We start from the raw sequence: 27,992 nt of genomic DNA on the forward strand, positions 1-27,992 counted from the left end.
AAAGCACTGTCAGCAAATCACCCGTGGTGGTCTGGCCCCAGTCCTGGGGTGCTCCAGTCCAGAGGGTCTCGTCGCCTGGTCGGGGTTAACCGGGCCAGCCCCAGAGGGCTGGCAGGGGCCAGGCCTAAGGAACGAAACCGGAAGAAGCTCTTGGACCCTGGTTCCCAGAGTGGGAGAAAGGGGTGGGCACTCGGGCAGAGGGAGCCCTGGGGATTGGCAGCGGCTGTGGGCAGGGCGGGAGGCACGGGGGAGGAGTCAACTTGTACACGTGAAAAACTCTGGCGGGGGCCGGGTTTTTCCCTTCCTCCTCCTCCTCCTCCCCCTCCCTCCTTTTCCCCACCTTCCTCCAACCCTCCCTTCCCCTCCCCTTCGCCCTCCTCCTCCTCCTCCTCCTCCAGCTCAGGTTGCGGCTCCTCTGGGGAGCCGCTCACCTTTCCGGAGCAGGGGAAGCAGCCCCGCGCCCGGGCAGGGACCCCAGCAGGGCGCAGGGCACGGCGCCCAGCCCCGCGGCACCCCGGCCGTCGCGGGCGGGACCCGGCGCGCCGCGGCCCCCAGGACACGCGCGGTGAGTCCCGCGGGCGACGCGCCGTGTCCGGAGAGCTGGGCGGGCGGCGCGCCGGGGGAGGAAGGGGGCGGTCGGAGGAGGGGGCACCGCGGCGCCGGGTAAACCGAGCAAAGGTAAGCGGAGCGGCTCTTAAAGGCGCCGGTCTGCTTTTGCCCTGGGGCGAGAGGTTGGAGGGAAATGCCGGAGCGCCGCGGGGAGATCGGAGATCACGAGGCGTAGGGGCCAGTGTGCCGGGGGTGGGTGATGCCCCGTGCGGCCCCCTCCCAAGTTCCAGGTGCGCTATTTTGCAGCCGCAGCTTTCCCCCACCCCCCACCCAGGGAGTCTCCGCCGGGACTCACTTTGGCCCCCGGGCTCCGGTCAGAACCCTAGGAAGCAAAGTTTTCCACCCAGGCTCCGACCAGGCGCTTTCTAGTCGCCCTTCCTTCTGGAAAGGGCAAGGGTCAGGAGTCTCCGGGTGACGGGAGAACCCGCGAATGTGGGGCCAGATCGCGCCTTGAAGGGCTTTCTGGGCTCCGGTGAACTTTCCAGAGTGGCAGGCTGGAGGGTGGGAGACCAGAGCCCTGGGGTGAAGGTGGAAGGACACGCGAAGCCCTGCAGGTTCCAGCGCTGGGGAGAGGGGGATGGATTGGGGCCTCTGGGGATTGCTGCCTCTTCTCTGCCCACCAGGGAGACCACGGGGGCAGCGGCCCCCACCCCGCAGCAGTCGTGGGCGAAGGGTTAATAATACAGCGGTGGGGAAGGGCGGGCGGCCTGTTGCGCTGTGTGGCTGGAGGATTCTGCTGTATGGGGGGGGGGGGGGGTTGGAGGGAGAGGATCGGGGATCTGAAATCGGGAATGGGCTGGAAGCCTCTCCTCTCTCCCTGTTGGTGGCAGGGGTTCCCTGGAGCTGTCTGCAGGCCCTGTGGGCCTCCGGCTGTTGAGACAGTGACTGATTTTCTGTGCTGTGGGGTCAGCACGCCCCTAGGCACCAGTGGCCTCTTTAAGGCTCTCCAAACCCTTTCCTGACAGGGAGGCGGTGGGGAGGAGGGGGGGAAGGTGGGGGGCCTGCAAAGTTAGGGTGGTGTGAGGAGTAGGGGGAGGTCAGCTCCCCCCGAATCTCCTCCCTCCCCCCAGCCTAACCCTCAGCAGTTCCCCAGCTGCGGCCTGGGCGCTGTGACTCACTACCAACACCAGCTTGCCCCTCCTGGTCAGTACCCTGTGAGATACAGCATGTTCAGTGGCGTTTTCCACTGGGCATGGGCACACGGCACATTCCAGGACGCTGGCCTGAGGGAGCAGAGGCCTCCAGGATGCTGGGAGGACGGGCTGACAGGCACTGCCGGCCCTGGGAGAGCCCCTACCTTTAGTGTGGCCTTGGGAGGGGGCTGGGAAAATTGCTGAGGGTGGAGGGGAAGCAAGGATGGGCCCAGGCAACAGTGTCTTCTGGGTTTGGGTCTGCATCTTGAAGGCCGTCTGGAGAGAGGGTCACCTTGCCACAGCAAAGCTACTGTCTCGGATTACTCTGTCCCAGCCACCTCCTGTTTGGACTGATGAACCTGTGAGGCAGACCTCCCCCCACCCCTGCAACCTCACTGCCCATTAGGGTTCTGGGACTCTCCCTGCTGTCTGCCCATGCCCTTCCAGGAGCCTGGAGCCTTTGTTCTTCCCATATTCACGGGGCTTCCCGGAACCAGAGTAGACTTCAGTAGTTACATCCGATTTCTGAATGCCTTGATGGCTACCATTTATAGAATATCTACTGGGTGCCAAGCAGTGTCTTACCCGGCTTTATAAAGTAGGCATTACTAGCCCCGTTTTACAGACAAGGAAACAGAGAGTCTGAGGGGCCAACTTTCCCAGAGTCCCACATAAGTGGGATCCAGCCTTCTTTCATCCGACCCCGAGCTCCCTGCTCGCAGTCCCTGCCCCATCAAGGGAGATCCCAGCCCACTCTGGGGGTTCTCTGGTTTGACATCAGTCGTCAGGAGAAGGAAGGATGGGTGTGGTGCTCCGAGTAAATGAGGCCCCCCTGCCTGTCCTGTGCCAGGCAGAGCCAGGCTTCTCCACGGGTCGCAGGAGAGAAGGCACCAGATCTGAGGAACAAGTGGGTTCTTGGTCTGAGATCTCCTGGGATCCAGCCGCCTGCCCTGGAAGCCACCCCCCAGGGCCCAGGGGACGTGGAGCTGCCTTTACGGCTGTACTTGTTTTCTCTGTAGACCCAGACTCTGTCGTCGGCCGGCCGGGCCCAAGCAAACACGCCCCATGCTGTAGGGTGGAGCCTGGCTTGTCTTCTCAGCTGCTACCCCAGCCATGCCTCTTCTTTCGGGGGTCACCCTGTCTGGGATTTTTGTCCGGCATGTCCGTCTATCCCTCCCGATTCCTTTCCTCCCTGAGTTTGAGGCCTACATGGGAGGGCAAACCCAGGGTCTTGTTGGACTCCGGCTCCAGAACATACAAGCTGTGTGACTCCCCTCTCCCCAGCAAACTCCTGAGCTTCTCTCAGCCTCAGTGTCCTCATCTGTGAAATGGGGCTCATCGTAAGGAGGATTGTCACATGAGTTAAATAAAACAACTCCTAGTGCCTGGCACGCAGCAGATGTTAAATGACTGCTAGCTGTACCGTGGAAGGTTATTTGGGAAGGAAATTTCCTAGTTATCACACCACGCCTGGCTCTGGGGTGGAGACTGAGGCAGGCTTTCCTAATTCCAGCAGGCTGGGCCCTGCACATCGTTTCTGCTGTTGCAGGTTGGGAAAGAAGGGTTGGATGGAAACCTGCCAGGAGGGGACCAGGAGTCTGTGTGGTAGGGACTCCGCCCTCTAGTTCCCAGCATGAGTGAGGGGGGCACCGGAAGCTGGAAAACCAACAGCCTCCTGCTCTGACAGGCCTCTGGCGGGGCCTCCATTTCCTGGGGTAAGGAGACCCTTGCTCACTACTTAATTAATTACAGTCCCTGTTTGGCTCTGTTGTCCATGAGGGAGTGGCTGGCCTGGGTCCAAACTCACCTGATCAGCTTTACCTCGTTGGGAACAAGTCACATTTCTCTTCTCTAGCCCTGTGTCCTGCCCTGACCCCTTCTCTCCCCCACCCTGGACCCTTTGCCTTTGCCCTCCTGGCGTGAGCTGCTGAGTGGGCACTCTGCCATTTCCAGGGGGTGGGAACACGCCACGGTTAGTCTTGTCTCGTCCTGGTCCCCACAGCGGCGTGCACACCCACAGAACCCAGCGCTGAGGCTGGGCCTCTGGTAGTTGGGGCAGGGGGCTGGGGTCCCGGGGGTCGCCCCAGAGCTGGGGGCCGGGCCCGGCAGGAGCTGGCCAGTGGTGCGGCAGCAGATGAAGGAAGAAGGAAAGCTGTAGGCGCATCTCAGCCAGAACTCCTGTCTGAAGGAGAGCCCATCTGCTTCTGAAATCTTCCCAGTTTCGTCTGCAGAGGGGGAGGGGTGGGCAGGCAAGGAAGAGGTTTAGCTTCCAACCAAAAAGGGTCCTGAAGCTCCCTGCAGGCATGAGTGTCCCCGCTGAGACAGGGCACCCTGGTGGCGGAGACACTGGCCAGAACTTTTGAAGGGACGGTGGCGAGAGCCTCTTTCTTGGAACCGCGGATGGTTCACCCTGTGCTGCCACCGCACCTACCGACGTTCAGGTCTTCCCTGGCATTAGCGGGGGCCGGTGGGGGGACAGACAAGAGGAGTCCGTAATGGCTGATGCCTTCACTCATTCTTTACAAGTGCCCGTCTAATGTCCTGCATGGGTGGGGGCACTTTACAGACTTTGAGGTTCGTTCAAACCCTGCCCCTGCTGTTCAGTGAGCGGTGGGTCTAGGTGAAGGGACTTGTTCACCCAAGGTTCAGTTTCCTCATTTAGAAAATGGGGAGAGTCGCAGTATTACTTCGTGTGGTTACGAGGATGTCCGTGAGGTCGTGGCCACAGCACTCCTAGCTTTTTGCCTCACCTCGTGTCGTCATCGAGGAGCGGTGGCCAGCGGAGCCACTGGGACACACGTAGCAGTTCTCGGTAGCCTGGCCTCTGCATGGCCCCTGTAGAAACCAGGGCTTAGGCCTCAAATCCAGAAGGGCAGTATTCCTAAGCCATTTCCACCCTCCCTCATTCCAGGCACCTTCTCCATTTTTATTGTTATCGTGGTAAGTTCCAGCAGAACTCCAGAATGGTTTCTGTCCTGACATCTTGCCTCCCTAAAGAAACCCACCCTTTCTTGCCTCTGGGGGTCCCTTCAGGAACCGGGGCTGCTTCTCTCCCCTGGCCCCAGCCGTCCAGCAGAGGAGACCCTTGCTGGGTGACCGGTTTGGGTCCTTCCCCGTGTCCGTGGCAGGGTTCGGTGCCTGGAAGCAGGTAGGAGGTAGGTCCTGTGCCGGAGGACAGCAGTGCTGGGTCTCTAGACCACCTCTGGGATGAGGCCAGACGAGGGGTCCCAGAGCCCCTCCCTGTTCCTGGCACGGAGCCCAGCGGGCAGTACCCTCCACTATGGCTGGGCTGGGTGCCGTGTTCTGGGCTGAGGCCATACCTGACATGGCTTCTTCCCTAGGCAAGCGGCTCCTTGGGTGGGCTGATGATTGTCTAGGTGATATTGCCCTGTGCGGAGAGAGCTATCTCTGGGCAGGTCCTTGCAGTCCCTGAGGGAGCAAAAAGGGCATTGCACTTAGAGTCACAGGCCCTCAGTTCTGGTCTCAGCTCGGCCTCTTCAGCCTGAGTGGTCTTGGGCAGCCCATTCCCCTTTCTGAGTCTTGCCTTCGCCTGAAAAATGAGGGCACAGATGAAGGGATTTCTAAAGCTCCATGCAAGACTGCTGGTTTGTGGTTCCAGCTCTTGCCGGTAGTGCTGATCAGGTGAGCTGTACTCTGAGACTCCAGGAGGGACACTCTCTCTGCCGTTCTTTTAAACTCTGGAGCACAGACAGGGGCTTCCCCAGTGGAGGCCTGTGGACCTGGTCCCTGCCACGGCTCAGATGAACCAGGAAACCCTGGAAGGCCTCCCCACAGTCAGATAATGAGGGAAAAAAAAACTCTCAAAGCAGGGGGTGCTGGATTCAAGTGTCACACAGGCACTGGACGTTCGGGGACAAGGGACTTGGCTCTCGGCCGGGTCCAGCCTGTTGCAGTATGGCACGTGAGCTAAGAATGGTTTCTACGGTTTTAAATGGTTGGGGAAGAGTTAGAAGAAGAAAATAATATTCGAAGACATGGAGACTTATATAAAATTCAAGTTTTACTGTCCACGAGTCAAAGTTTACTGGAATGCAGCCACACTCACTTGGTTACATCTGGTCTCTGGGTATTTAAAAAAAAATTTTTTTTTTAATGTACATTTATTTTTGAGAGAGACAGATCGCAAGCCAGGGGAGGGGCAGAGAGAGAGGGAGACACAGAATCTGAAGCAGGCTCCAGGCTCTGAGTTGTCAGCACAGAGCCCGATGCGGGGCTCCGACCCACGAACCGTGAGATCATGACCTGAGCTGAAGTCGGACACTTAACCGACTGAGCCACCCAGGCGCCCCATCTCTGGATACTTTTCTACAAGGCGGGGCGGGGGGAGGGTTGTGTGACTGCCGCAGAGACCATATGACCCCCAAAGCTTAAAATATTGACTCTCTGGCCTTTTACAGAAAAAGTTGGCCAATCCCTGTTCCAGATAATTATAGCCCTCCCAAGGCTTGCACTAAACAGTTTCGGAATCTCAATCTAAAAATACTTTCTTTTTATTTTAAAAGAAGTGTTACTTCTTTTAACATAAGCAATGAATGGCCATTGTGGAAGTATTGGAAGATGCGAATAAGCAAAAAGAAGATGCGACAGTCAGCCCCATTCTGCCACCCTGAGCTCACTCCCGTTAGCATTTTAACCTGCATCTTTCTGGACTGTATCTAGTGTTCGTATTTACAAGTCCACACGTGTAAGTGTATACGTATGACACGTGCCTATCTAGCACACACACAGCTTTACCAGTGGTACACATCTGCCCTTTCCACTTAACAACACATCTCAAACTATTTGCTACATCCGGGCCCAGTGAGGTTTATTCTAGTATTTCAGACCCTGGTGGGGGGACATCCAGCGGGGCGGTGGCCCGGCAGGTGGTCAGATCTACATACAGGTAGCACTGAGGCTCCGGGGCTTGCTGGGGCCGGAGCTGTGGGTCTGGGAGTCATCAGCACGTGGCTGGTGGTTTCCACCACGGGAGAGCATGAGGTCACCAGGAAAGTGTGTGGAGGGGAAGAACAGAGGGCCGGAGGAGCCCGGGCACTGAGGGACAGGTAGAGGGAAGTGAATCTGACAGACGCAAGGGGCAGAGAGAAGCAGGAGGAGAGCCGGGAGGCTGAGGGAGGGGAAGACGGGGCGTGGAGCCTGGGACTGTGCCTGGCCCGGAGCAGGTACTTGTGGAAGGAGCAAGTGATGAGGAGAAACCAGTGGGGGAGCCTGAGCTCCAGGCAGCAGGGGCCACTGATGGGGGCATGCAGAGGATAAGCTGAACAACTGTGAGATGTTCGGAGGGCGCCTTGGAAGCGGGGAGGGGTGGGAGGAGGTCTGGGCAGAGGGGGCCGCCTGGGCCCAGCCTGGTGGGAGGGAAACCCTGCTGAATGTGAGGAGGCCAGCTTGCCCTAAAGGTTGGGAAATATTGGCCGGGGGTCCTGTTGGAATGTGGGCCAGACTGGGGGGGAGGGGGGGACAGGGCGCGACTGGGAGTGGAATATAAATAGGAACAGAGTCGAGAGACGCTGGGAAAGCCTCCCCTCCTGCCCTCCCTGCTCCTGAGACTGAGAGGTCCCCAGGGATGCCAGCGCTTGATGTTAACAAAGATCCCGTGACAGACCACCATGAAAGCTGGGCTTCTTCCGTGGATGAGGGACAGGGTGGGTGAACTTGATAGGCCTTATTTCTCCTCCTTTTTATCGTGTGGAAGCTGGTGGGCACCGGCCTCTAAACTTCAGCAAACGCAGAGGACACAGGTGTGAGCTGTTTCCTTTGGGACTGTAGGAAAGGTTCCAGACCTTGGGATTTTGAAAACACTAGACCGGGGCCGCCTGGCCCAGTCGGTGGAGCATGCAACTCTCGATCTCAGGGTTGTGTGTTCAAGCCCCATGTCGAGTATAGAGATTGCTTAAAAATTAAATCTAAAAAACAAAACAAAGACAACAAAAAAATGAAAATGCTGGGCTAGGTGGCTGAGGGACCTTCCTTAAGGGTCTTTATTTTATTTTATTTACATTTATTTATTTTTGAGAGACGGAGCATGAGCAGGGGAGGGGCAGAGAGAGAGGGAGACACAGAATCAGAAGCAGGCTCCAGGCTCCGAGCTGTCAGCACAGAGCCCGATGCAGGGCTCGAACCCACAAACCGTGAGATCATGACCTGAGCCGAAGTCGGATGCTCAACCGACTGAGCCACCCAGCCACCCCATCCTTGAGGGTCTTTAAGGGAGCCTCCTGAAAGGAGCGGGCTTCTCACCTGGCAGGGGAGGCGGGCCCGGTCTCGAAGCAGGACAATGTGGGGACAGGTCTTGCCTACACTGCCCCTTGCTGTAGCCTCTGGTCTGGGATGTTCTGCCAGGACTAGAACTGGCAGAAAGGCACCTTGTCCCATCGTATCACTTGCAAATTCAGAGCCTCCCTAAAGATTGCAGACTAGGCTTAGCTGGGTCTCAAAAAGGGTCAAAAAGAAAATACGAGAAGATGATACATGAGCCTCCATTCCTTGAACCGTAAGAAGCCAAAGAGAGCAACGGAGAGTGAATATCAGCAGGGTTGGTGTGGGGCCCACACAGAGGGGCTAGAAGTGGGCAGTCGGGGGGTCAGGAGGGGTCAAGGTCAAGGTCTGATCCCGGCTAATGCACCTGACCTGTGAGGCACTGGGAGTCTGCCCCTGAGGGATGGGAACCCATGAAGAGGGTCCAGGCCCTGTCATCCCCCCTTCCCCACAAGCCCTGTAGGCCCCAATCGATGGTGTTTGGTTGGAACCCCCCCGCCTTAAGACTTTCTCCATCACCAGTCTAGCCATCATGGTGGGTCATCAGCCCAAGTACAGACCTCTGCAGACCTCACTGAGGGAGTTGTCGTGGGACAGGCAGCTTCCCCCCGTGCCTCAGTGGCCCCCTGGCCCCCACCACTGCCATCAGTGGAGGGCTAGAGAAGGAAGGTTTGGTTACAGCTGAGGCCTCGAGGCCAGTGAGCAACGGACAGTCTCCTGGCTGTTCCTGGCTGTTCTCTTGTCTCCGAACAGCCCCTAGAACTCAGAACTCACAGCTTCCAGGTACTCCCTCACTGATCGTTTGAGGGCTCACTCAGTGCCAGGCCCTGGGGAAGAAATGACGGGTCAGACCCAGTCCTTGCCCTAACAACTCACAGGCAAACTGGAGAAGCAGACAGGTGAACAGGAACAGTACAGGGTGCCAAGTGCTCTGCTTGGGGACGGCTGGCATGCCTCAGGCTGGGGCCAGTGGGCTTTCCGGTTGGAGGAGAAGGGAGGACCGTCGCAGAGGGCCTCGCGGACGAGTCTGCGCCTCTGTCAGGCCTTGAAGATGTGAGCGTTTCCCTGGCTGTCCCTAGTCCCTGGCCCACCAGTCCTGCCCGTCTTCCAGTTCCCACTGAGAGTCAGGAGAACCAAGGAGGAGCGACGTCCCGGGGGACTAGGGCTGGTTGATTGGGCCGAAGGGCTCGCTTTGGTGTGCCCGGAAGGAGGGCAGGGTCAGGCTCACCCCCATTGTGCTCGAGGCCTACCTGCTTAGAGTAGAGCTGGCCCGATGAGAAGAACCACTTAGAATCAGGGCCTTGGTCGGGCTGGATGTAGGAAGAGAATCACATATGCCTCACACAGAGAGAGCACCCTGGAGGTTCAAGGGGACCTTGGGGGGTGGAGGGAGGACAATGGGCCTCGTCCCCATTATAGCTGCAGAGGGAAGAGCTTGAAACAGGCCATTGGGGTGCAGTGGCCCGATGGGGTCATTCACTCCACGAACACGGACTGAGCACCTTGTAGGTTCCTTACCCTGTGTAAGATGCTGGGAAAACAGCTCACAGAGCCCCTGCTCTTGTCCCGAAGGACATCACAGTCTAGGGACAGATGTTCACAGGCTGGAATGGGAGCGACAAGGAGGAGGCATCCCATTTTACCTAAAGGAAGGAGGTGCGTCACATGTGACTTTCCAGGGAAGGCAACACTGGAGTTTAGAAGCAGTCTTACCAACCCTCCGTATGGGGGGTTAACTCCATAACCCTCCAGGGAGGGGTGAGAGCCGAGACTCCAGAAGGAGACAGATCAAAACACAAGAGGCCTAGTTGGCTGGGCCCTGGAGTTTGGACTTTTGTCTGAGGGCAATGTTATTTTGAAGGATTTTAAAGAGGAGAGTGATATTGTCAGAAAGTAGCCAAGAAAGTTAAGTCTGGTAGCTTCTTGGCAGTTGGATTGGGGATTAGGTATTCTCTCCACTTAGCGGACAAGGAAACTGAGGCATGGGGGGGTCTTCCCAGGTCACGGTGCTGGTAGGTGGGAGAGCTGGGGTTTCTTCCGTACTCCGAGCGGCAGAGAATTTCGGAGAGCAGGCCTGGACAGCATGTGGCCCTCACTCTAGGACACTTCCATCAGGTGGGACCCTGCAGGGGTAAATGGTGCATCTGTCCAGAGAGCAGAGGCCCCCCTGAGCCCCAGACACTTCACCTCCTGACCATGCTTCCTGCGGGTCAGCTCGTCTGGCTCCCGGAAGGCCCTCCCCGCCTGCTTCCTGCATTCCAAACAGAGGCTGCGGGCAGCGTCTGTTCACTGGCAGGGCGGCTGTGGGCCTATCTGTCCTCCTCGAGGCTGGCCACCCAGAACGCGCCAGGCTCCCAGCCTCCCATCCAGGCCGGAGCTGGGGCGGGGGTGAGGTCCGTGATGGGGGCTCCGGGGCTTCTGCTGTGGCAGCAACTTCAGGCAGCCGTGGGGTGACTGGTGGGCTTGAGGTTTGTCACAAGCTGGAGAAACCGAAGCCCCACGCTGTGCAGGGCAGGGGCAGCCAGAGGAGGGCAGAACAGGCAATATCTGCAGGGCTCCCTGAGGCATGCTTCTCACTGGGAACAGGGCACGTCTCTGAAGTCCCAGCTCGTGACGGCTGCAAACTTGCTCGGCCGTGGCCTCTTGTTCTTTTGAAACCCGCCCAAAGCGGCAGAGTGACCGGGATTGGGGGCGGGGAGCGAGCAGCAGAGGGTGCCCTGAGGATCCTGGCCAGTGGGCAGCCTTTGAGACTGAGGCTCAGACCCTCTGGGCTCCAGAAAGTGGGCAGTTGGGAGTTCTGTCCTTGGAGCCCTGCCCCCGGGACCACGGAGACAGGGATCTAAAAAAGAAAAGAAAACGGGACGAAACCAGAAGAGGGGCTGGGAGAAGCATCTGACTTGTTCCTGGAACCCAGTAGGTGCTCACCACGTGCCTGTCTGCTGTATGTCACCGGCACCGGGCAGAGAGAGCAGAGCACCCTTGTGGGAGAGGCACTTAAAAAGTCCTCACTGTGGCCCTGGGAGATTATGCGCGTGCTCGGACTGTGTCCATCACAGGGCCGCCCGGTGGCCCTAGTGGTTCGGGGAAGCCTTGGAAGACCCCAGGCCTGAACCGTGTGCAGGGGGTACAGGTGCTGGAGCCGAGCTAGGGTTGTGGGGAGCGGGGAGAGCAAAGCCGGGGAGCAAGGGGGCTGGATCGAAGGACCTTGGGTGCAGGCTGCAGATTGGGGCTTTATTTAGGGAGAAGGCAAAGGGCTTCTCGGAAGGGTTTGCTGAGAGGAATCTCAAAGCCTGGCTCCCTGGAGGTTAAGGGATGGAGCTGACCCCTGCCTTCCACGTTAGTCTTCCACTTCCGTGAGGTGGACGTTCCTACCCAGCTTCCCTGGATGCTCTGCCAACCTCCTTCTCTGCCTCCATAGCTTCTCGGTAAGGGCCTGGCGGGTGGTAGGCGGGGGGGCTGGGAGAGGCTGTCCTGGGGTCGGGGGCAGCAGGCTGTGTCCGGACTACCTGTGCAAAGGGCCTGTGGACCGGCCTGGCCTGCTGTGGGGAGCTTTCTCCCCTCTGAGGACCGGGGTCCTCTGCCTTGCATGGCTTTGGAGAGTTGTATCAGTCTGAGCAGGGGTGGGGGGAGGGGGGGGACCCTGCCTGCCTGGCCTGTCCCTCTTTGTCAGGGGATTCAGGCCTGCAGATAGCTGGCGGGCTCCTGCCTCCTGCCCCTCTTCCATCCGGGGTCTCAGAGCCCTTCACAGGCTGTAAAGAGGTGTGCGAGGGACGTGTCTGATGAGCTTGATCTGGGGCCTCTCTTCTGGCATATCTTTGCATCTTAGCAGGGGCTTGAGAGAAGACTAGAGAAGAGCTGACATCTCCTAGTGTCTTCCTTGTGCGGGCTGCACCGTGTCCGGGTGCTCCGTGCCTGCACACAGGTGCCCACTGGACATCAACACTTGCCCCAAACCCGGTTCCTGGGCTTCCCTCCAGAACCTCCATCCCACCTTTGCTCACCTGCACCGATGGCCACCCCATCCTTCCACGTGCTCCAGCCAGAGCCCTTCAGGGTCCCGCTTGACTCCCTTCTGTCACCCCCTGTACAAATCCGTCCGTAAATCCCTTTGGCTCCACCTGCAAGATATATCCAGAAGCCAACCACTTCCACTGCTCCCACGCTGGTCTCAGCCACCACCATCTGTCACCTGGATCTCTACAGGAGCCTCCTGACTAGGCTCCCCGCTTCCTTCCATGCCCATACGGTCTGTTCTCAACACAGCAGCCAGAGGTACCCTGTTAAAATCTAAGTGGGATCATGTCAGTCATCTGCCAGAACCTTCCTGTTCCCTGTGGGGACCAACACCATCTGCTCCGTGCTCGTCCATGGCCTCCTCTGCAACCACACTGCTGTTCCTAGAGCACACTAACACTTCTGCCTCAGGACCTTTGCACCTCCTGTTCCGCACTGATCTGCTCCCCCCCAGGTTCGGCATGACTAACTCCCTCGCCTGCACCTTCTTGGAATTCTTCCTGAGGTGTTGCTTCCCCATGGAGACCTTCCTGACCACCCTGTTTCAGGTTGCAACACCCCACCCCCCCACTCCCCATCCTTCTTTGCTACTTTGTTTTCCTCCATTGCACTTGTCACCATCTAACATCCTGTGCATTTATGTATTTGTTTGCTTGTCTGCTGCTCCCCACCATTAAAATATAAGTACCATGAGGGCAGGAACTATGTCTGTTTCTTTCATAAATGGATTCTCAGGGTCTACAACAGGGCATGGCATGTAGTAGCTGTTCAGTAGATACTTGTCAAATGAAGGACCAGAACCAAAGCTAAGAGAGATCATAGAACATCACTGCCACCATCCAGCCCTGCTAATGTAATACCAGGATTTGAATTTGGTTTTTAATTCGGGGCGGGGGTGGGAGAGACCCGGAACAGGAAACAGCACTCACAGCCTCGTCCATAGGGAGGGGTGGGGCGGGGAGAGCTCCCCTTAAGAGAAGCAAGGAGCCGTGTGGTCACGGAGTCTGTGCGCTCGGCAATGACCAGGAAGTTGCCGCATGATTTCGAGCAAGGCAGCGCTCATCTTGGGAGCCTCAGCGACCTCCCTGCCTGGGCCAGCAAGGAGGTTGCAGTGGTGGATCTGTAAGTGCTGCGGCTGACATTCCAGAAGTTCAGCCCTTCATCCCTGGGTGCATGGTGGCCTCTGGGCAAGTGTCGGTTTCCTCCCGGCCGGTTCCTCCTGTGCTGCCCGCTTCTCTGGCCCCAGCAGGAAGCTCCGGGCTGGCCGGTGTATGCCCGGGAGGAAGTGACAGCAGGTAGGCTGAGAGCTTTAGGCTTCCCTGGCAGGGGGTGCAGGAGGGAAGGCCTAGTTGGGCATCTGCTTGTGGAGGGTCTACCCCACAGTTCCTGAGGGGGGCCCTTCTGCTTCGACATGCCCCCCCCCCCAGACAGCCCAGCCAGGCCAGCATCCCCCACGCCCATCCCCCTCCTCCCCTGGCACCAGTTGCACGAAGGCAGCCCCAGATGGCTCCCTGGCCCAGGGACAAAGGCCACACTGTGCCCGGCCTTGGGCCGGCCGCAGGCTGGGTCACACTGAGCCCTTCTGTCCCCAGATGGGGGTGAGGGGCAGACAGCACCAAGGTGACAGGCCTTTTTCCTGTCTCCCTTCCCCCTTGACCCCCAAATCTGAAGAGCCGATTCTCTCAAGGGAAAAGCGACAGAGGCATCTTATGTCTTGAGCTGGGGAACAACTAACCATTCACCACTCCGTCTGCCCTGTCACACCCAAGACCCTGTCCGGCTCAATGCCCCGATTGTCCCCAGCAGAGAGAGACGTCCACTCTCTGCTGTGGCCACCACCCCTGCCGCCTGCTCCACTGTCACCATCAGAAAGTCCATCCTTACATGTGCCCTCTATCCCTCCTGCTACAGTGACAATCACTTCCTCTGGGTCCCGAGTGGGTGGAGAACAGCCGGTCCCCGTCCCTCCGCATCGCGCGGCCCTGCGTTCCTGCTTGAGAAGCCGTCCTCTGCTTCACCCTCCTTCCAGCTCCCACCCCACCCTCCACCCCACCCTAGACCCAAGCCGGTGGCTCCTGGCTCCTAACCGAAGTGAGGGGAGAGCAGGAGCAGGTGCGAGTCTTGCAGAAATTGGGGGCCTCCCTCCCCGAAGGCCTTTAATGAGCCCCCCTTCCCTACAGACAAGAGCAAGGGCATAAGATTTATGGCAGCTACTGGTGGATTCCTGAACACAAACCCAGCATGCCATCCCATAAATCCCAGACTGCAGGACGGCTTTATGGGGGAGCCCTGTTTTTAGGAGGGGGCGTGACTAGTCCCTCTTGGCAGAGCTCAGACCTCAAGGAGCCAAGTGACTGCCCCCCCCCCCCCCACTGCCGCGAGGCCCTAGGATAACGATGACCAAGCCTGGGGCATCAGTCTGCAGGGCAGACATTCCCCTCCCTTCTGTGCGGTGGTGGTTGGCAGGGAGGGGTGGGGGGTCTGCTGCTTTACTCGGCATGCCTTCCTTCTGCCCTCCTGCACCTCCCCAGCTCTGAGGATTCCCCATCAGCACAGAAGCTGGAAACCGGGGTGAACTACCATCCCTTACCTGGACATCGGATGCTTTTCACCATGGCTCCGTGTCCAGAGCACTGGGGATGCTTCTTTAAAAAAAAAAAAAGTTCGTTTTCCCAGTCCCCATTCTCCGTTCCAGACTCTGAGGGTGAGACCCAGGAATCTGAGTTTTTAAAAATACTCCCTTGGTGCTGCTAATGTTCAGCCCGCTTGGTAAACAATGGACCTATACGGTGGGGACATCTCCGCTCTCCTGTCCTGCTTGGGAATGGGAGGCCACAGGTAGGACGCGTCTAGATCTTCTTGTCCCCGGAACCCATATGCCGCCGCTATCACGAAACTTCTATCGCGGGACACCCCCTCGCCCTCAGCTGGCTGCCACTACAGCGTGAAGTGGGTGGCTGCCCTCTGGGAGCTTCCCGTCTGTGAGTCCTACAGAAGGCACCAGGGGCGCCCGGGGGGCTCCGTCGGTTGAGCATCGACTTCGGTTCAGGTCATGATCTCACGCTTCGTGGGTTCGAGCCCCGCGTCGGGCTCTGTGCTGACAGCTCGGAGCCTGGAGCCTGCTTCGGATCCTGTGTCTCCCTCTCTCTCTGCCCTTTGCCCTCTTGTGCTGTCTCTCTCTGTCTCAAAAATAAATAAACAAAAAACCAAAACCTTTCCTGATAGACACCCATCAGTGAGTGGTCATTGGACTCCACTGAGGGACTCACATATAGTAACTGCTTGTTTTTAAATTTATAGATGGGGACTTACGATGATTATGGTGTGCCCAGTTCTGCCACTTTGTGCAGGTGTCTTAAGGACATGATACTGACAGAAAACTGTTAATGCCATGAAAAAGTAGTCTTTTTATGTTGTATTTCATATGTGTGTTACTTAAATCTTTATTAAGGTTGATAAATCTTGTGCTGCTCAACTGAAAATTTTTCTGACTTGCCTTAAAACTATGATAAATTCTTTGTTCGGATCCTTAAAATTTTGCACTATAGTTTTGTGTTAATGTGTTGATAACCTAGAAAGTGTAAGAATCTGGATTAAAATACGGAGTTTAGCTCTGCCTCAACGGACTAAATTCCTTTGTGCATTTATTCTATGATGACAGATTTTAATAGGACGTATGTAATTAGAAAATACATTGGTCCGTCCTTAATGTTATTCTTTGTAAACTAATCAGAATGAGCTTTTGACATTGATTTTTAAAAATTAGTCTTGTCGGGGCGCCTGGGTGGCTCAGTCGGTTGAGCGTCCGACTTCGGCTCAGGTCACGATCTCGCAGTTCGTGGGTTTGAGCCCCGCATCGGGCTCTGTGCTGACAGCTCGGAGCCTGGAGCCCACTTCAGATCCTGTGTCTCCCTGTCTCCCTGCCCCTCCCCTGCTCACACTCTGTCTCTGTCTCTCTCTCAAAAAAAGTAAATAAACATCAAAAAATATACATATATTTTTAAAAGCAGAAGGCAGGCCCGAGATGGCAAAGAGCCATGGAGGAGAGCCTGAGGTTGGCTGGCAGGAATGAGCTTAGGGATGGAGAACCGGGAAAGTCCAAGCCTGCTGGGCTTTGCCAAGGAAGCTGGTAGAAGAGCTTCTGATACCTTCTCATCAAAGGTGTCACCAGCCCGAGTTCCTTGAGAACACAGGCCGCACTTTACTCGCCATCGTGACCCCCGTGCCTTAGCACAATGCCTGGACACAGTAGGTGCTCAGTCCTCATTTGCTCAGTCCTCACTGAACTAAGTGAGCCTCCAGGACCCGCTGACAGAGATGGGCTCGGTAGGCAGTGCAGACCTGAGACCTCTACGCTGAGACCTGCCGGCCTGAGGAAAGAGGGCCTGGCCACCCCCAGTCTCTGGGCTCAGGGTTGCTGCAGGGCCACGACTCAGGTGCATTTGGGGGCAGCCAGGAGCCAGCAGGCCCAGGGAAGGGACCCTTTCCAGGCTGGCTGAGGACAGAGGATGATCATTAAGCAAAGCAAACATGTTACTGACCCATAATCCCTTAAACCGGGAGGATTCCGGAGGGGTCTGGTTGCCTCGGCAACGGGGTACTGGCTAGTGACGGGGCGGAGAGCATCCCCTGGGGATGGGCTGTGCCTGGTGCTTGGGTAAAAGCTGGGAGAGGGTGCAGGGTGCCCCCCTCCCATCACAGGACTGGCCCTGGGTGTCTTCTTGGCAGGCGTCAGTGGGGCCCTTGTGAGGCCTCTCAGTCCCCCTGCAGCTGAGGGAGGTGTGGGCAGAGCGGGATGAGGGCAGCCACACCGAGAGCTTATGAAATCATGGAGGAGAGCAGGGAGGGGGTGATTTGGGGGAAGCGAGGTGGGCCAGCCCCTCTCTGGTTTTCAGGGCAGGATAGAGAAGAAAGTGTCTGTAGGAAGAAGCAGTCTTACTGGGTGGCTGGGGGTGTCCCCTCACTCAGAGGGCAGGAGGGCTGGGGAGCCACAAGGAGGGAACCCTTTCTGGTTGGGACAGGGGCCTTGGGGGTGAGCCTAGCAGCCCACCCTCTTCCCCCATTGTGTTCTCTGCAGTGGACACCCTGCCGCCCTCGGGGCTCTGCCGAGGGACGGGCCCAGCCTCCTGTCCCTGGGGCCCTCTTTTTCCGGCAAACTTCTGTGTTTCCCCTGAGACCTTCAGCTGCTCCCGACCTCCCTCCAGCTGGAGAGATGGGGCCGGGCCCGCTCAGATGCATATGTCCCCTCCCTTGTCCCTTCCTTCTCTTCTCCTGTCTCCCAGGGACCTAGGACAAGCCAGAGAGGGACCTCCAGGTGTCAGTAGCACGATGAAATGGGAGTTGGGGCCAGATTCTGTCACAAAGCTATAGGCAGAGCTGATGTTCAGCTTGTGGGCGTCAATCAGTAAGGCTTACTGGCTGTTCGCATACTCAGGCTCTCACATACAAGTTGGTAAAGAGCTATTTGGCCTGAGCGTCACCGAGTTCTGGTCCCCTTGCTGCCACTCGAGGCCTCTTTTGAGAACCTTCTAGACCCCCAGCAGCTAAAAGGTTACCATCTGGCCCCGGTGAGGCCCCCAGGGTCCTGCTGGCACATCGTGCGGCTATTATGAGCAGTACTTTGCTATACTGATTGATTCATGGTGTGACCGTCTCCCCCGGGGGCAGGGGATCCTGGGGGAACGAGATTCGCAGGGAAGAAGAGGGCTGCTAGATCCTCCCCTCTGGGGGCTCGAACTTTGGTTAAGAAGATGCAACCCCAGGGGCGCCTGGGTGGCGCAGTCGGTTGGGCGTCCGACTTCAGCCAGGTCACGATCTCGCGGTCCGTGAGTTCAAGCCCCGCATCAGGCTCTGGGCTGATGGCTCGGAGCCTGGAGCCTGTTTCCGATTCTGTGTCTCCCTCTCTCTCTGCCCCTCCCCTGTTCATGCTCTGTCTCTCTCTGTCCCAAAAATAAATAAAAAACGTTGAAAAAAAAATTAAAAAAAAAGAAGATGCAACCCCAGCTTCTGGATGCAGGGCCCCAGAGCTCGAGGGGCAGACGGAGACCAAGACCCAGAATTCACATCTGGTGTCAGCACGGACCCGGTGCCGTGTCCTCACCTGCCCTTCTCCCCTCTCCCGTCTTAGGCCCTGCTGCCTGGTCCCTGCTGACCATGAACAAAATGAAGAACTTTAAGCGTCGTCTTTCCTTATCCGTGCCCCGCACAGAGACCATCGAGGAGTCCTTGACCGAGTTCACAGAGCAGTTCAACCAGCTCCACAACCGGCGCAATGAGGGTGAGGTGTCTGCCCCCCACCCCTGCCCCATCCTTGATGCTCCCCCACGGCCCCTCCTGGCCCGTCCTGACCACGCCCTCACTGCTGGGGAAGGACAGAGGTGGGGCAGCAGACTCCCCTCCCCACCCCTCCCCTCCCTCCGGGGCAGAGGGCCGGGGTGGGCAACTCATGCCTCTGCTCTCAGACCTGCAGCTCAGTCCTCTCGGCAGAGACCCCCAGCCGGCGTCCAGCACCTTCTCCCCGACAGACAGCGGGGAGGACCCTGGGCAGCTGTCCCCGGGCATGCAGTACCGGCGGCAGAATCAGCGCCGCTTCTCCATGGAGGTGAGGGGCCCAGGGCTCTGCCCTGTGCAGGTGACAGACGCGTCTACAACGTATGCCCAAGGAGGGTGGTTGCGTGGGAGCCAGACTTCATGGGTTCAAATCCCAGCTCCGCCACTATTCAGCTCTGCGACCTTGAGCAAGTTTCTCAAGCACTGCATACCAGTCTCCTTGTGTCAAAATGGCCATCATGGAGATTAGGCAAGTTAATATATACCAAGTGCATAGAACAGTCCCAGTACATGGCAAGGGCTGGACAATTTGATTATTGTTCTTGTGACCCGTATGCATGTGCCCAAGTAAATGAAAAACAGGCTTACGGAATCACAGCGTCTGTAGGAACCTCATTCCGTAGATGGTTATACTGCAGCCCAGAGAGAGGAAGGGACCTCCTAAGGTCACACAGCAACCCCTGTGTGTTCACATATGTCTCTGAGCACATCTTTGAAGCAGCTGTGAGCCTGGGGCCACAGTCCATGGTTTGGCCCTGCTGGGATTGCTGTACAGGAAAGCCGGGCCCTGGGGGAAAGGCGAGGGTCCCACAGCACGAGGTAACCTGGAGCAAATGCTAGTGTCCCTGTCTCATCCCGGCCACATAGGACATCAGTAAGAGGCTCTCTCTGCCCATGGACATCCGCCTGCCCCAGGAATTCCTGCAGAAGCTACAGCTGGAGAGTCCAGACCTGCCCAAACCGCTCAGCCGCATGTCCCGCCGAGCATCCCTGGTGAGTCCTAAAAGGGTCAGAGGTCACCAGGGTGGACCATCCTCTCCCCAACTTGGATACATCAGTCCTCCTTTTGAGGGTCCCAGCTGAGGCCTGCAGTAGTCTGTGGGCCTCCAGCGCCACCTGCTGGCCTCAGGAGACTCACAAACCTTGTACTTGGTCAACATCCCTTCCCTAGAGGAGTCCCGCCGGGCCTGGGGCTGAGCCCCCAGCCCTCTCTGGGCCCCAGGATCTCCACTGGGGTGAGATCCATAGACCAGCTGGCCCGTGCTTTCCAGTCGCGGACGCTTATCAGATTTCCTTGGGAGCATCTTGCAAAAAACATGGACTCTGGTCCCTGCTCCAGATACCTACAGAATCAGACTCTGGGTGGTGGGGTCCAGGAATCTTGTCGTTAAGGGTCGGGTACCACTGAGCTAGAGAAGGTATGCCGATGAGAGAGGCTGCCGGGGAGGCGGGTTCTGAACTGGGTCCTGAAAGGCACAGTTCCCGCCCAGGGGGAGCTGGTCATCCGAGCAAGGCGGAGACAGACAGGGAGAAGGTGTGCGGCAGTCCCATGTGCCCCAGCCCTGGCTCCACACCCTCCACTGCCAGGGGAGGAGGGAACTCTTACTTCCAAGGCTCCTTCCTTTATCACAGGGATAGAGGGGAGAGGCCAAGAGGCAGGATTTGTGGCTGCCCTCATCCCCGCTAGCCTCTGTTCTTCCCTCTCACCAATGGGGGTCTCATTCCCTTCCCTCCCAGAGGCTGGTTGGGGGGGGTGTCATGTATGTGGGGCTACTGGGGCCTTGAAGCTCACAGGACCCTGTGTCTCTCCCTCTCAGTCAGATATCGGCTTTGGGAAACTGGAAACATACGTGAAACTGGACAAACTGGGGGAGGTAAGAGACCGGGCAGGACGCTCAAGAGCAGGGTCAGCGTCTTCCTTGCCCTCCCTGCCTTCTCACTGTCCCCGCCCCACAGAGACGTACCATTTTGGCCGGCCAGTCTGGCCCAGCCTTTTGCAGGCATTGAGGGGGGCCCAGGTCCTGGAGGACATTGAGGACACAGTGGCCCGTGGGCTCTGGGCATAATCCAGCCCTTTTTTTTTTTTTTTTTTTTTTTTTGCCTGAAAATACTTCTCTGGATTCAAATCCCTGCTCTAGCATTTGCTAGCTCTGTCGCCTTGGCCAGTCGTATGACCTCTCTCTGCCTTAGTTTCTTCCCCTGGAAATGGAGATGCAGTTGCTCTGCCGCCTAGGGTTGTTGAGGCCGGAACAGGTTACTATAATAAGCTCGTGTGCACACTTAGTGCCCGGCACACGGTAAGCACTGGGTGCCGTCCGCAGTTTCTGTTACCACGCTTGGTGTCAGAGCCTTGGGGTGGGCGGAGGTCTACAGACACAGCCCTCTCCCTCCCGGAACCCAAAGAGGAGACCGACCTGTAAACGTCGACACGAGGAAGGGCAAAACTGGTGTTAGAATAGAAGGGCACCTAGCCTACTGGGGGCCTCGGGGGAGGACAGTGCATCCTGAACAGGGAGGAGGGAGGGAGAAAGTCATAGAGAGGTGGCCCTCGGAGGAAACAGAGAATAGCAATGAAAGGAGAAGAGGGACGAAGGGCCCAGCCCAAGCGGAGGCACGAGGGGGAGGGTGCTGGACAGAGGACTGTGGGCCCTGAGTGTGGCTGGTGCGGCTGGGGTTCTTGTCCCCAGGGTACCTATGCCACAGTCTTCAAGGGGCGCAGCAAACTGACAGAGAACCTCGTGGCCCTGAAGGAGATCCGGCTGGAGCATGAGGAGGGGGCGCCTTGCACCGCCATCCGAGAGGGTACAACGTCCTAGGGTCCTGCGCTCCTGGGGGCTCCTGGGAGGAGGGCTTCATTGACCTGATCCCCAGTGGGAGCTTGGGGACAGAGGGTCATTGCTGGGGGGGGGGGGCTCCCGAGGCTGATTGCGGGAAGAGAGGGAATGAGGGGTTTGTGGGGCCCCAGGGACCCAGGTGGGCCTGTCACCCCACAGTGTCTCTTCTGAAGAATCTAAAGCATGCCAATATTGTGACGCTGCATGACCTCATCCACACGGAGCGGTCTCTCACCCTGGTGTTTGAGTACCTGGTGAGTCGGGCTGGGGCTAGCGGCTTCTCCTTTCAATGGTAGGGGTGGGGACAGCGGGAGGGGGCAGCCCAGGCCTTGTTCTAGAACCAGGTTCTCAGATGCTCCCATGCGGGAGTGGGCCAGGGGGGCTTAAAGGGCAGCTCGGAGCTTGGGCTCTGCCAGGGAGGGGCTTCCGGCCGGGGGTCAGGACAAGTCAGGGCTGAGCCAGGCTCTGTGTTCCAGGACAGTGACCTGAAGCAGTATCTGGACCACTGTGGAAACCTCATGAGCATGCACAATGTCAAGGTGAGAGCCTCAAGGAGGGCCGCCTCCCCTCCGACACCCCATCTTGGCACCCACCTGTTTTCAAGCCCAGCGTGGGAACCCATGCTCACCAATAGGGGCCCAGCTGCTGAGGTTGCTCAGACCTTCAAGTGTATGAGGGTTGGGGCGCCTGGGTGGCTCAGTCGGTTGAGCGTCCGACTTCAGCTCAGGTCATGATCTCACGGCCCGTGGGTTCAAGCCCCGCGTCGGGCTCTGTGCTGACAGCTCGGAGCCTGGAGCCTGCTTCCGATTCTGTGTCTCCCTCTCTCTGTCCCTCTCCCTGTCACGTTCTGTCTCTTTCTCTCAAAAAATACATAAATGAACGTTAAAAAAAAATTTCAAATGTATGAGGGTGTGCAAGGTCATTGCCATTCGGGGTAAGCACCCTTCTCTACCCCACCAGTGCAGACACACACCCTCTACCACCATCTAGCTGTTGACATAGAATCCCCTCGCCAGCTCCGAGCACCACTTTCCCATCCGTCAAATGAGCGTATGGATAAAAGGAGGCTTCTGGAGAAGCGTAAAAGGATGAGTGACCTCTTCTGGTCATTGTTAAAGAATCAAGGGCACACCTCCCCACCCAGGCCCTTCCTGGCCCTTCGTGCCCCACCCCCCCACCCCCAGCTCCCAGGCCAGAGAACTCTCTGGCCTCCAGCGCACCTGCTGCCCTCCTCTGTGGATGCGATCCCCTGGGACGGACGGAGCCCAGGATGGGGAGCAGCGTGGGTAGAACACGAGGTTGCTCTTCTCCAGACAGAAGAGCTGCCCCTCCGGCCCTGCCCCATCCCCATCCGAGCCGTGGGGCAGAGACGCAGGGTCTCCCACGTGGGACACGCTGTGTCCTCTACTCACCGTCCGCTTCCCCTCCTCCCACAGATTTTCATGTTCCAGCTGCTCCGGGGCCTTGCCTACTGCCACCGCCGCAAGATCCTGCACCGGGACCTGAAACCACAGAACCTGCTCATTAGCGAGAGGGGGGAGCTGAAGCTGGCTGACTTCGGTGAGGGCCACGGCCCGGCAGGGCGAGGGGGGATCCGGCACGGTGTCCTCGGGAGGCGGGGGCCGTGGGAGAGGGAGATTCAGTGACATGTCTGTCCCCAGGCCTGGCGCGGGCCAAGTCGGTGCCCACGAAGACCTACTCCAATGAGGTGGTGACCCTGTGGTACAGGCCTCCCGATGTGCTGTTGGGGTCCACAGAGTACTCCACCCCCATCGATATGTGGTAAGTGAGCGCCGTGGGGCCAAGGTGAGGGGGGGATTCACACCCCCACATTCCCTTTTGCGGCCTCAAGTCCCTCTGCAAAGAACTGCCTAACCTTTGACTAGAAGCCATGTGACATCCTGCTGAAGTAGCTGGATGCGAAAAACTAAGCCTGGACTACCCCGGGGTTCCCCTGGCTCTAAACAGACCCTCCAAGGCTATGCTTCTGAAACATGCCCCCAGGGACCCCTAGGAGGTGACCAGAGGGTACAGGAGGCCTTCCAGAGTAAACGTGAGGAATCTCCCCCAAGCATCGGTTCTACTGAAAATTTCGGAAAGGATATATTGTTTTTGTGGGAAAATTAACACGCGTATGATTTGGGGTCGAATGAAAAATCAGCCCAGTTTTAAAGCTAAAACACAGGTTTCCGATGAATGGCCACTGTGCTCTGTGCCAGGGGTTCCCCAGGAGAGTGGATTTATGGACTTTCCTCTTCCGGTGGGGGCACACGTGGACAAAGCTTGAGACAGCACTGCTTAAGGATGCCACATGGGTGCAGCCGCAAACTCCACAGCGTGAGGGGAGAGCCGAGAGAAGCCCCAGAGAGAGGCCACGGTGGCGGATTGGGCTGTGCCAGCCTCCAGTGTCCCGGGCCGCCCACCCCAGAGCCATGACCATTCGAGCCACCGTGGCAGGCAGGGCATCCTTGGTGCCCTGGTGGAGCAGCCCTAGGAAGGGCAGGTGCGAGGAGGCCCAGCCTGACGCCGCCCCTGCCCATTGCTCCCCGCAGGGGCGTGGGCTGCATCCACTACGAGATGGCCACGGGGAGGCCCCTCTTCCCCGGCTCCACGGTCAAGGAGGAACTACACCTCATCTTCCGACTCCTCGGTCAGTCTCCGGCCGCTCCCTCCCTCTCGCCACCAGGGGGCGCCAGGACTCTGTCCAGCCCAGGCGCCTAAAGGGACTGGGAAGAGGGGCTCCCCCTCGCTCTCAACCGGGCGGCCACCCCTGTGGCCTCGGCCATTCTCTGCCCCCGCCTCCTTCGTTGCACCTTTTCAAGCCGCCCTTGGCCCTGTCCCCTCATCATGCCCTTCCCACCCCCTCTCGTCTCCCCAGGGACCCCTACGGAAGAGACGTGGCCCGGTGTGCTGGCCCTGTCGGAGTTCAGAGCCTACAACTTCCCACGATACCTCCCCCAGCCGCTCATCAGTCACGCTCCCAGGTAGCCGTGCCTCCCCACACCTCCTGGCCTGCTCGTGGTCCCGGCTGTCCCTTCTGGAGGTGGCCACACACACACACACACACACACCCCACCCAGATCAGGCTTGTGCCCGCTCCGTTCTCGTGCAGGTTGGACACCGAAGGCATCCACCTCCTGACCAGCCTCCTCCTGGTGAGTGTGCGCCTGGCCGGGCCCAGGCAGCCAAATAGCGCCGAACCCCCGTGCCCCACCTGGGCCCTCCGCCAGCACTCAGGCGTCTCCCCCATCTTCCACCCTGTCGCCCCAACCCAGGCCCAAGAGGGACTTGGGAGTGGGCATGCTCTGAACTCGAACCTCAGTTCAGACCCACCTACTGGCAGTGTAGCCGTGGGCAAGTTCTAGAACTTTTCTGGGCTTCCTTTTCCTCAACTGCAAAGAGGAATTAATAATTCATAGTTTTGAAGATGGTCACGAGGACAAATTGAGATCATGGAACAGTCTGGGGCCTGTCGTAAAGTAAATACGCAGCGAAGGGTAGTTGGTGGTATCCCATGTTAATATTTCTATTATTGATGTTGTGGTCATGGTTGCTTTAGCGTCTGTGTTTCCATCCCAAGAGGAGGTCACTCTCTGGAAGTCCCGTTTCTGTCTTTCTCTTGGTAGTTGGAGACCCTAAGAGTGGAGACCTAGGACTGGCTTGGAGTTGGAGGCTGGCGGCTGACCCCGGGGGCTCCTGGGTTAGACTGCGGCCCCTCGCATCCTGGCCACCTAATTTAGTGCAGTAGTTGCCCTGCCCAGAGGGGTGCCCAGAGTCCCCAGCCAGGGCCCAATAGCCTACCCTCTGCCTTTCAGTATGAATCCAAGAGTCGCATGTCAGCAGAGGCTGCCCTGAGCCACCCCTACTTCCGGTCTCTGGGGGAGCGTGTGCACCAGCTCGAAGATAGTGAGTGTCTGGGGGAGGCTGGGGGAGGGGGACCAGGGTCGCCCCGGAACCAAAGAAGGGGCAGCAGGCGTGGGCGGAAGAGCTGGAGCAAAGAGGCCCCAGGTCCCAGTCTAGCCGAGCAGCCTTGGGCCCGGGGCTTCCCTTCCTTGGGTTCTCGTCCGACACTAAGGGGAGAAACTGTGGGATCTAAGACACCGCCTGAAAGGCCCAGTCCTGAATGAAGGGGTTCCCCAGCCAGGAGGTGTGGGGGGCCACGGGCTCCAGGAGCAGGTCGCCCCTGCCCAGCTCTCTCCCTGCCTTTTCCCTCCCTCGTCACAGCTGCCTCCATCTTCTCCCTGAAGGAGATTCAGCTCCAGAAGGACCCGGGCTACCGGGGCCTGGCCTTTCAGCAGCCAGGTAGGGGCTCCCCCACCACTCCCCTTATTGGAGTAGACCAGGCAGGCTGCTCCTCCCTCCGGGAGAACAGAGATGGGGCCCACCAGCCCCTCCTGCAGCGGGGAAATCAGCATGGCCTGCAACATGGGCCTTCCTTCGGGGAGCCCGTGGGGAGCGGGGAAGGGGCTGGCTTCCCTATCTCCTGCCCAGGCTTCCTCCTCCAGGGTGTCCCTTGTCAACTCCCACCCCAGACACAGCACTGACAAAGCCCTGATGAAGGTGCGTGCTCTCTCTGGTACGTTCACACTCTGAATACTGTCACCTCCATACCATGTCTCTAGGACAGCTGAGGGGGTGACAGGTGCGTTATTCCAGTCCATCCTAAAACACCCCTTATAGCTGGTGCTTGTGTGTGTGTATATATATTTTCTTAAGTAATCTCTGCACCCAGCGTGGGGCTCAAACTCACGACCCCAAGATCAAGCATCACAGGCTCTCCCAACTGAGCCAGCCAGGTGCCCTGAAGTAGGTACTATTAATGCTGAATAATCCCATAATCACGGAATCTGAGGCATAGGGGAGGTGAAGTCACAGTTTCATGTGGCTAGTAAGTAACAGAGATGGGATTTGAACCCAGGACCTGCTGGCTTCTGAGACCATACTTTTGCTGGCTCTGTCAGAGTGGCACCGGAGCACGGCCTTCCCTCCCGATCTCGGGCCCCCTTCTGCCCAGGCCCCTCTCCGCAGCCCCACCTCTCCCCTCTGTTGTCCAGGACGAGGGAAGAGCCGGAGGCAGAGCATCTTCTGAGCTGTGACCCCCCTGCTGCGGCCCGAGAGACGAGAGGTCACAGTGAGCACAACCACAGGCAGGACGGGGCCTGCGTGGCCCCAGCAGGACTGAGGAGCAAGGGCTGATGGCTGGCCCAGAAGACCTCTGGCCACGGCTGTTTCCTCTTCCTGCTTCCCACATGCCTCCCCTGCAGCCTTCACCTACACACCACACCGTCTGTCACCGGCCCTGGAGCCGGGGCGGGAGCCGCTGTCCTAGGAGGAGACGAGGGGGCGGGGAGGGACCTCAGACCCTGTCTCACCCTGAAGTGCTCGGGCACCAGCGTGGGACTCACACAGGCGGGAGACTCCAGGGGCCAGACTGAGCACCGTGCCCAGGACATGGGCAGCACCGTGCCCCCCCACCCCTGCCCACACTTCACTCACCCTCTTCCCCTCTGAGAGCAGGAAGCGGCACGGCACCCTGTCTAGGACCCTGGAGTCCTGCGTGCCAATGTGTGTGCCAAAGCCCACCCCCCCCCACTCGAAGGGAGGGTGTCCCGGGAGCAACAGAGAGAATAGCAGCCCACCCCCCTTCTCCACACCCTCATCATGTTCCCATCCCCTCTCCTGGCCAGAGGCCCCATATGCTGCTGGAGTCCAGCTGAGTCCAGAGGTGGCCTGGTACCACCAGCTTCACTCTGTCACCTCAGCTGGCTCCCACCCCTCTTCCTGGTCTGAACGGGATTGCCTTAAATTGGCAGGTGGTAGAGCACTCACTGCCCTTGGAGCTCTGACCCGAGCTCCTGCCTGTCCACCCTTTCCCGAGAGCGGTTCCTGCTTATCGAGCCCGGGCGCTGATCAGCCGGCCCTGGGCCAGGGTCCTGGGGGTGACACGCAGATATGCAAGGTCACCCTGACACTGGTGCCAGGCCGGCCTCGGCTCCTTGGGGCTAGCACAGCCCCTCCCCCCCACCCCGTTCCCTCCTTCCCACCCCTGTGTCCCTATCCATGATCCACCCAATCCAGCTTCCCCATGCCTCTGCCCACCCCTCTCCCCAGAGGGTAGGGTGTAAATGCCACGGTCTGAGGTGGAGGAAGGTGGGATAGAACGCACAGGCTTTGATCCTGAGAGGCTGGGAGTATGAGGGGCCGCAGCCCCAAAGAAGGCGCCCTCACCACCCCTTCAGAGCACGCCTGTTGTATCCCCAAGGCCTCCTCAACACTTGGCTGAATCTCGAATGGCAAGGCCAAGAGGAGGCCAGGCCCGGCCTTGCTACACAAGACCCCTGCCCAGCCCGACCCCTCAGCCCGAGGGGCAGCCCTGGAGGGTCTTGGCCTCCCCACAAGTCCCTCCCTTCCTTCCCCACTGTACTGTGAATGTCCTGTGACTCAGCACAAAGACAGATAATATATTTAATTCATGTTGTACAGAAAGGAGCGAGCAGTCTGTACCGAAAAGCTGGTTTTGACAGATTGATGCCAAAGATGGACGACTGAAGGCCCTTCTCCAGGCCTCGTGAGTGCGGCTGGCGCGTGCTTGTAGATGTATATATATATAAAGTGGACAGAGAGTTTGGTTTGTGTGGATCTCTGAGCCCACCCTGGGCTTGGGCGGGGTTCCCTGCACCCTTCCTGCTGGATTCCGGATGCTGCCGCCTCCAGGGCCGGAAGTCAGCTCTGGGTGTTGTGGGGTGGAGTGGAGGAGGCCTCTGCCCAGGGTGGTGGCTGGAGGGGTGGAGCCAGC

The 27,992-nt window shown here is 58.5% G+C and overlaps 1 protein-coding gene across 6 annotated transcripts; it reads left to right on the forward strand.

Annotated features, from left to right (window-relative positions):
- Window positions 1–205: 205 nt before the first annotated feature.
- On the forward strand, window positions 206–27,822 carry CDK18 (cyclin dependent kinase 18). 6 transcript variants are annotated; one of them, XM_023247364.2, is made up of 16 exons: window positions 206–565; window positions 18,160–18,309; window positions 18,494–18,633; window positions 19,230–19,355; window positions 20,180–20,236; window positions 21,050–21,164; window positions 21,356–21,450; window positions 21,673–21,735; window positions 22,633–22,756; window positions 22,858–22,978; window positions 23,749–23,846; window positions 24,075–24,180; window positions 24,309–24,351; window positions 25,012–25,102; window positions 25,444–25,498; window positions 26,251–27,822. In XM_023247364.2, exons 2-16 carry the CDS (start codon window positions 18,186–18,188, stop codon window positions 26,390–26,392), a joined length of 1,500 nt encoding a protein of 499 aa, XP_023103132.2. In that variant the 5' UTR covers window positions 206–565; window positions 18,160–18,185; the 3' UTR covers window positions 26,393–27,822. The 6 variants fall into 6 exon arrangements, with proteins under 6 accessions (XP_023103132.2, XP_044904381.1, XP_044904383.1 ...); XM_045048446.1 differs by lacking the exon at window positions 206–565 and adding an exon at window positions 573–678; XM_045048447.1 differs by lacking the exon at window positions 206–565 and adding an exon at window positions 737–839 and having other exon boundaries at window positions 25,421–25,498.
- Window positions 27,823–27,992: the final 170 nt, after the last annotated feature.

Source organism: Felis catus, chromosome F1 (assembly GCF_018350175.1).
Source record: "Felis catus isolate Fca126 chromosome F1, F.catus_Fca126_mat1.0, whole genome shotgun sequence".
NCBI lineage: Eukaryota > Metazoa > Chordata > Mammalia > Carnivora > Felidae > Felis > Felis catus.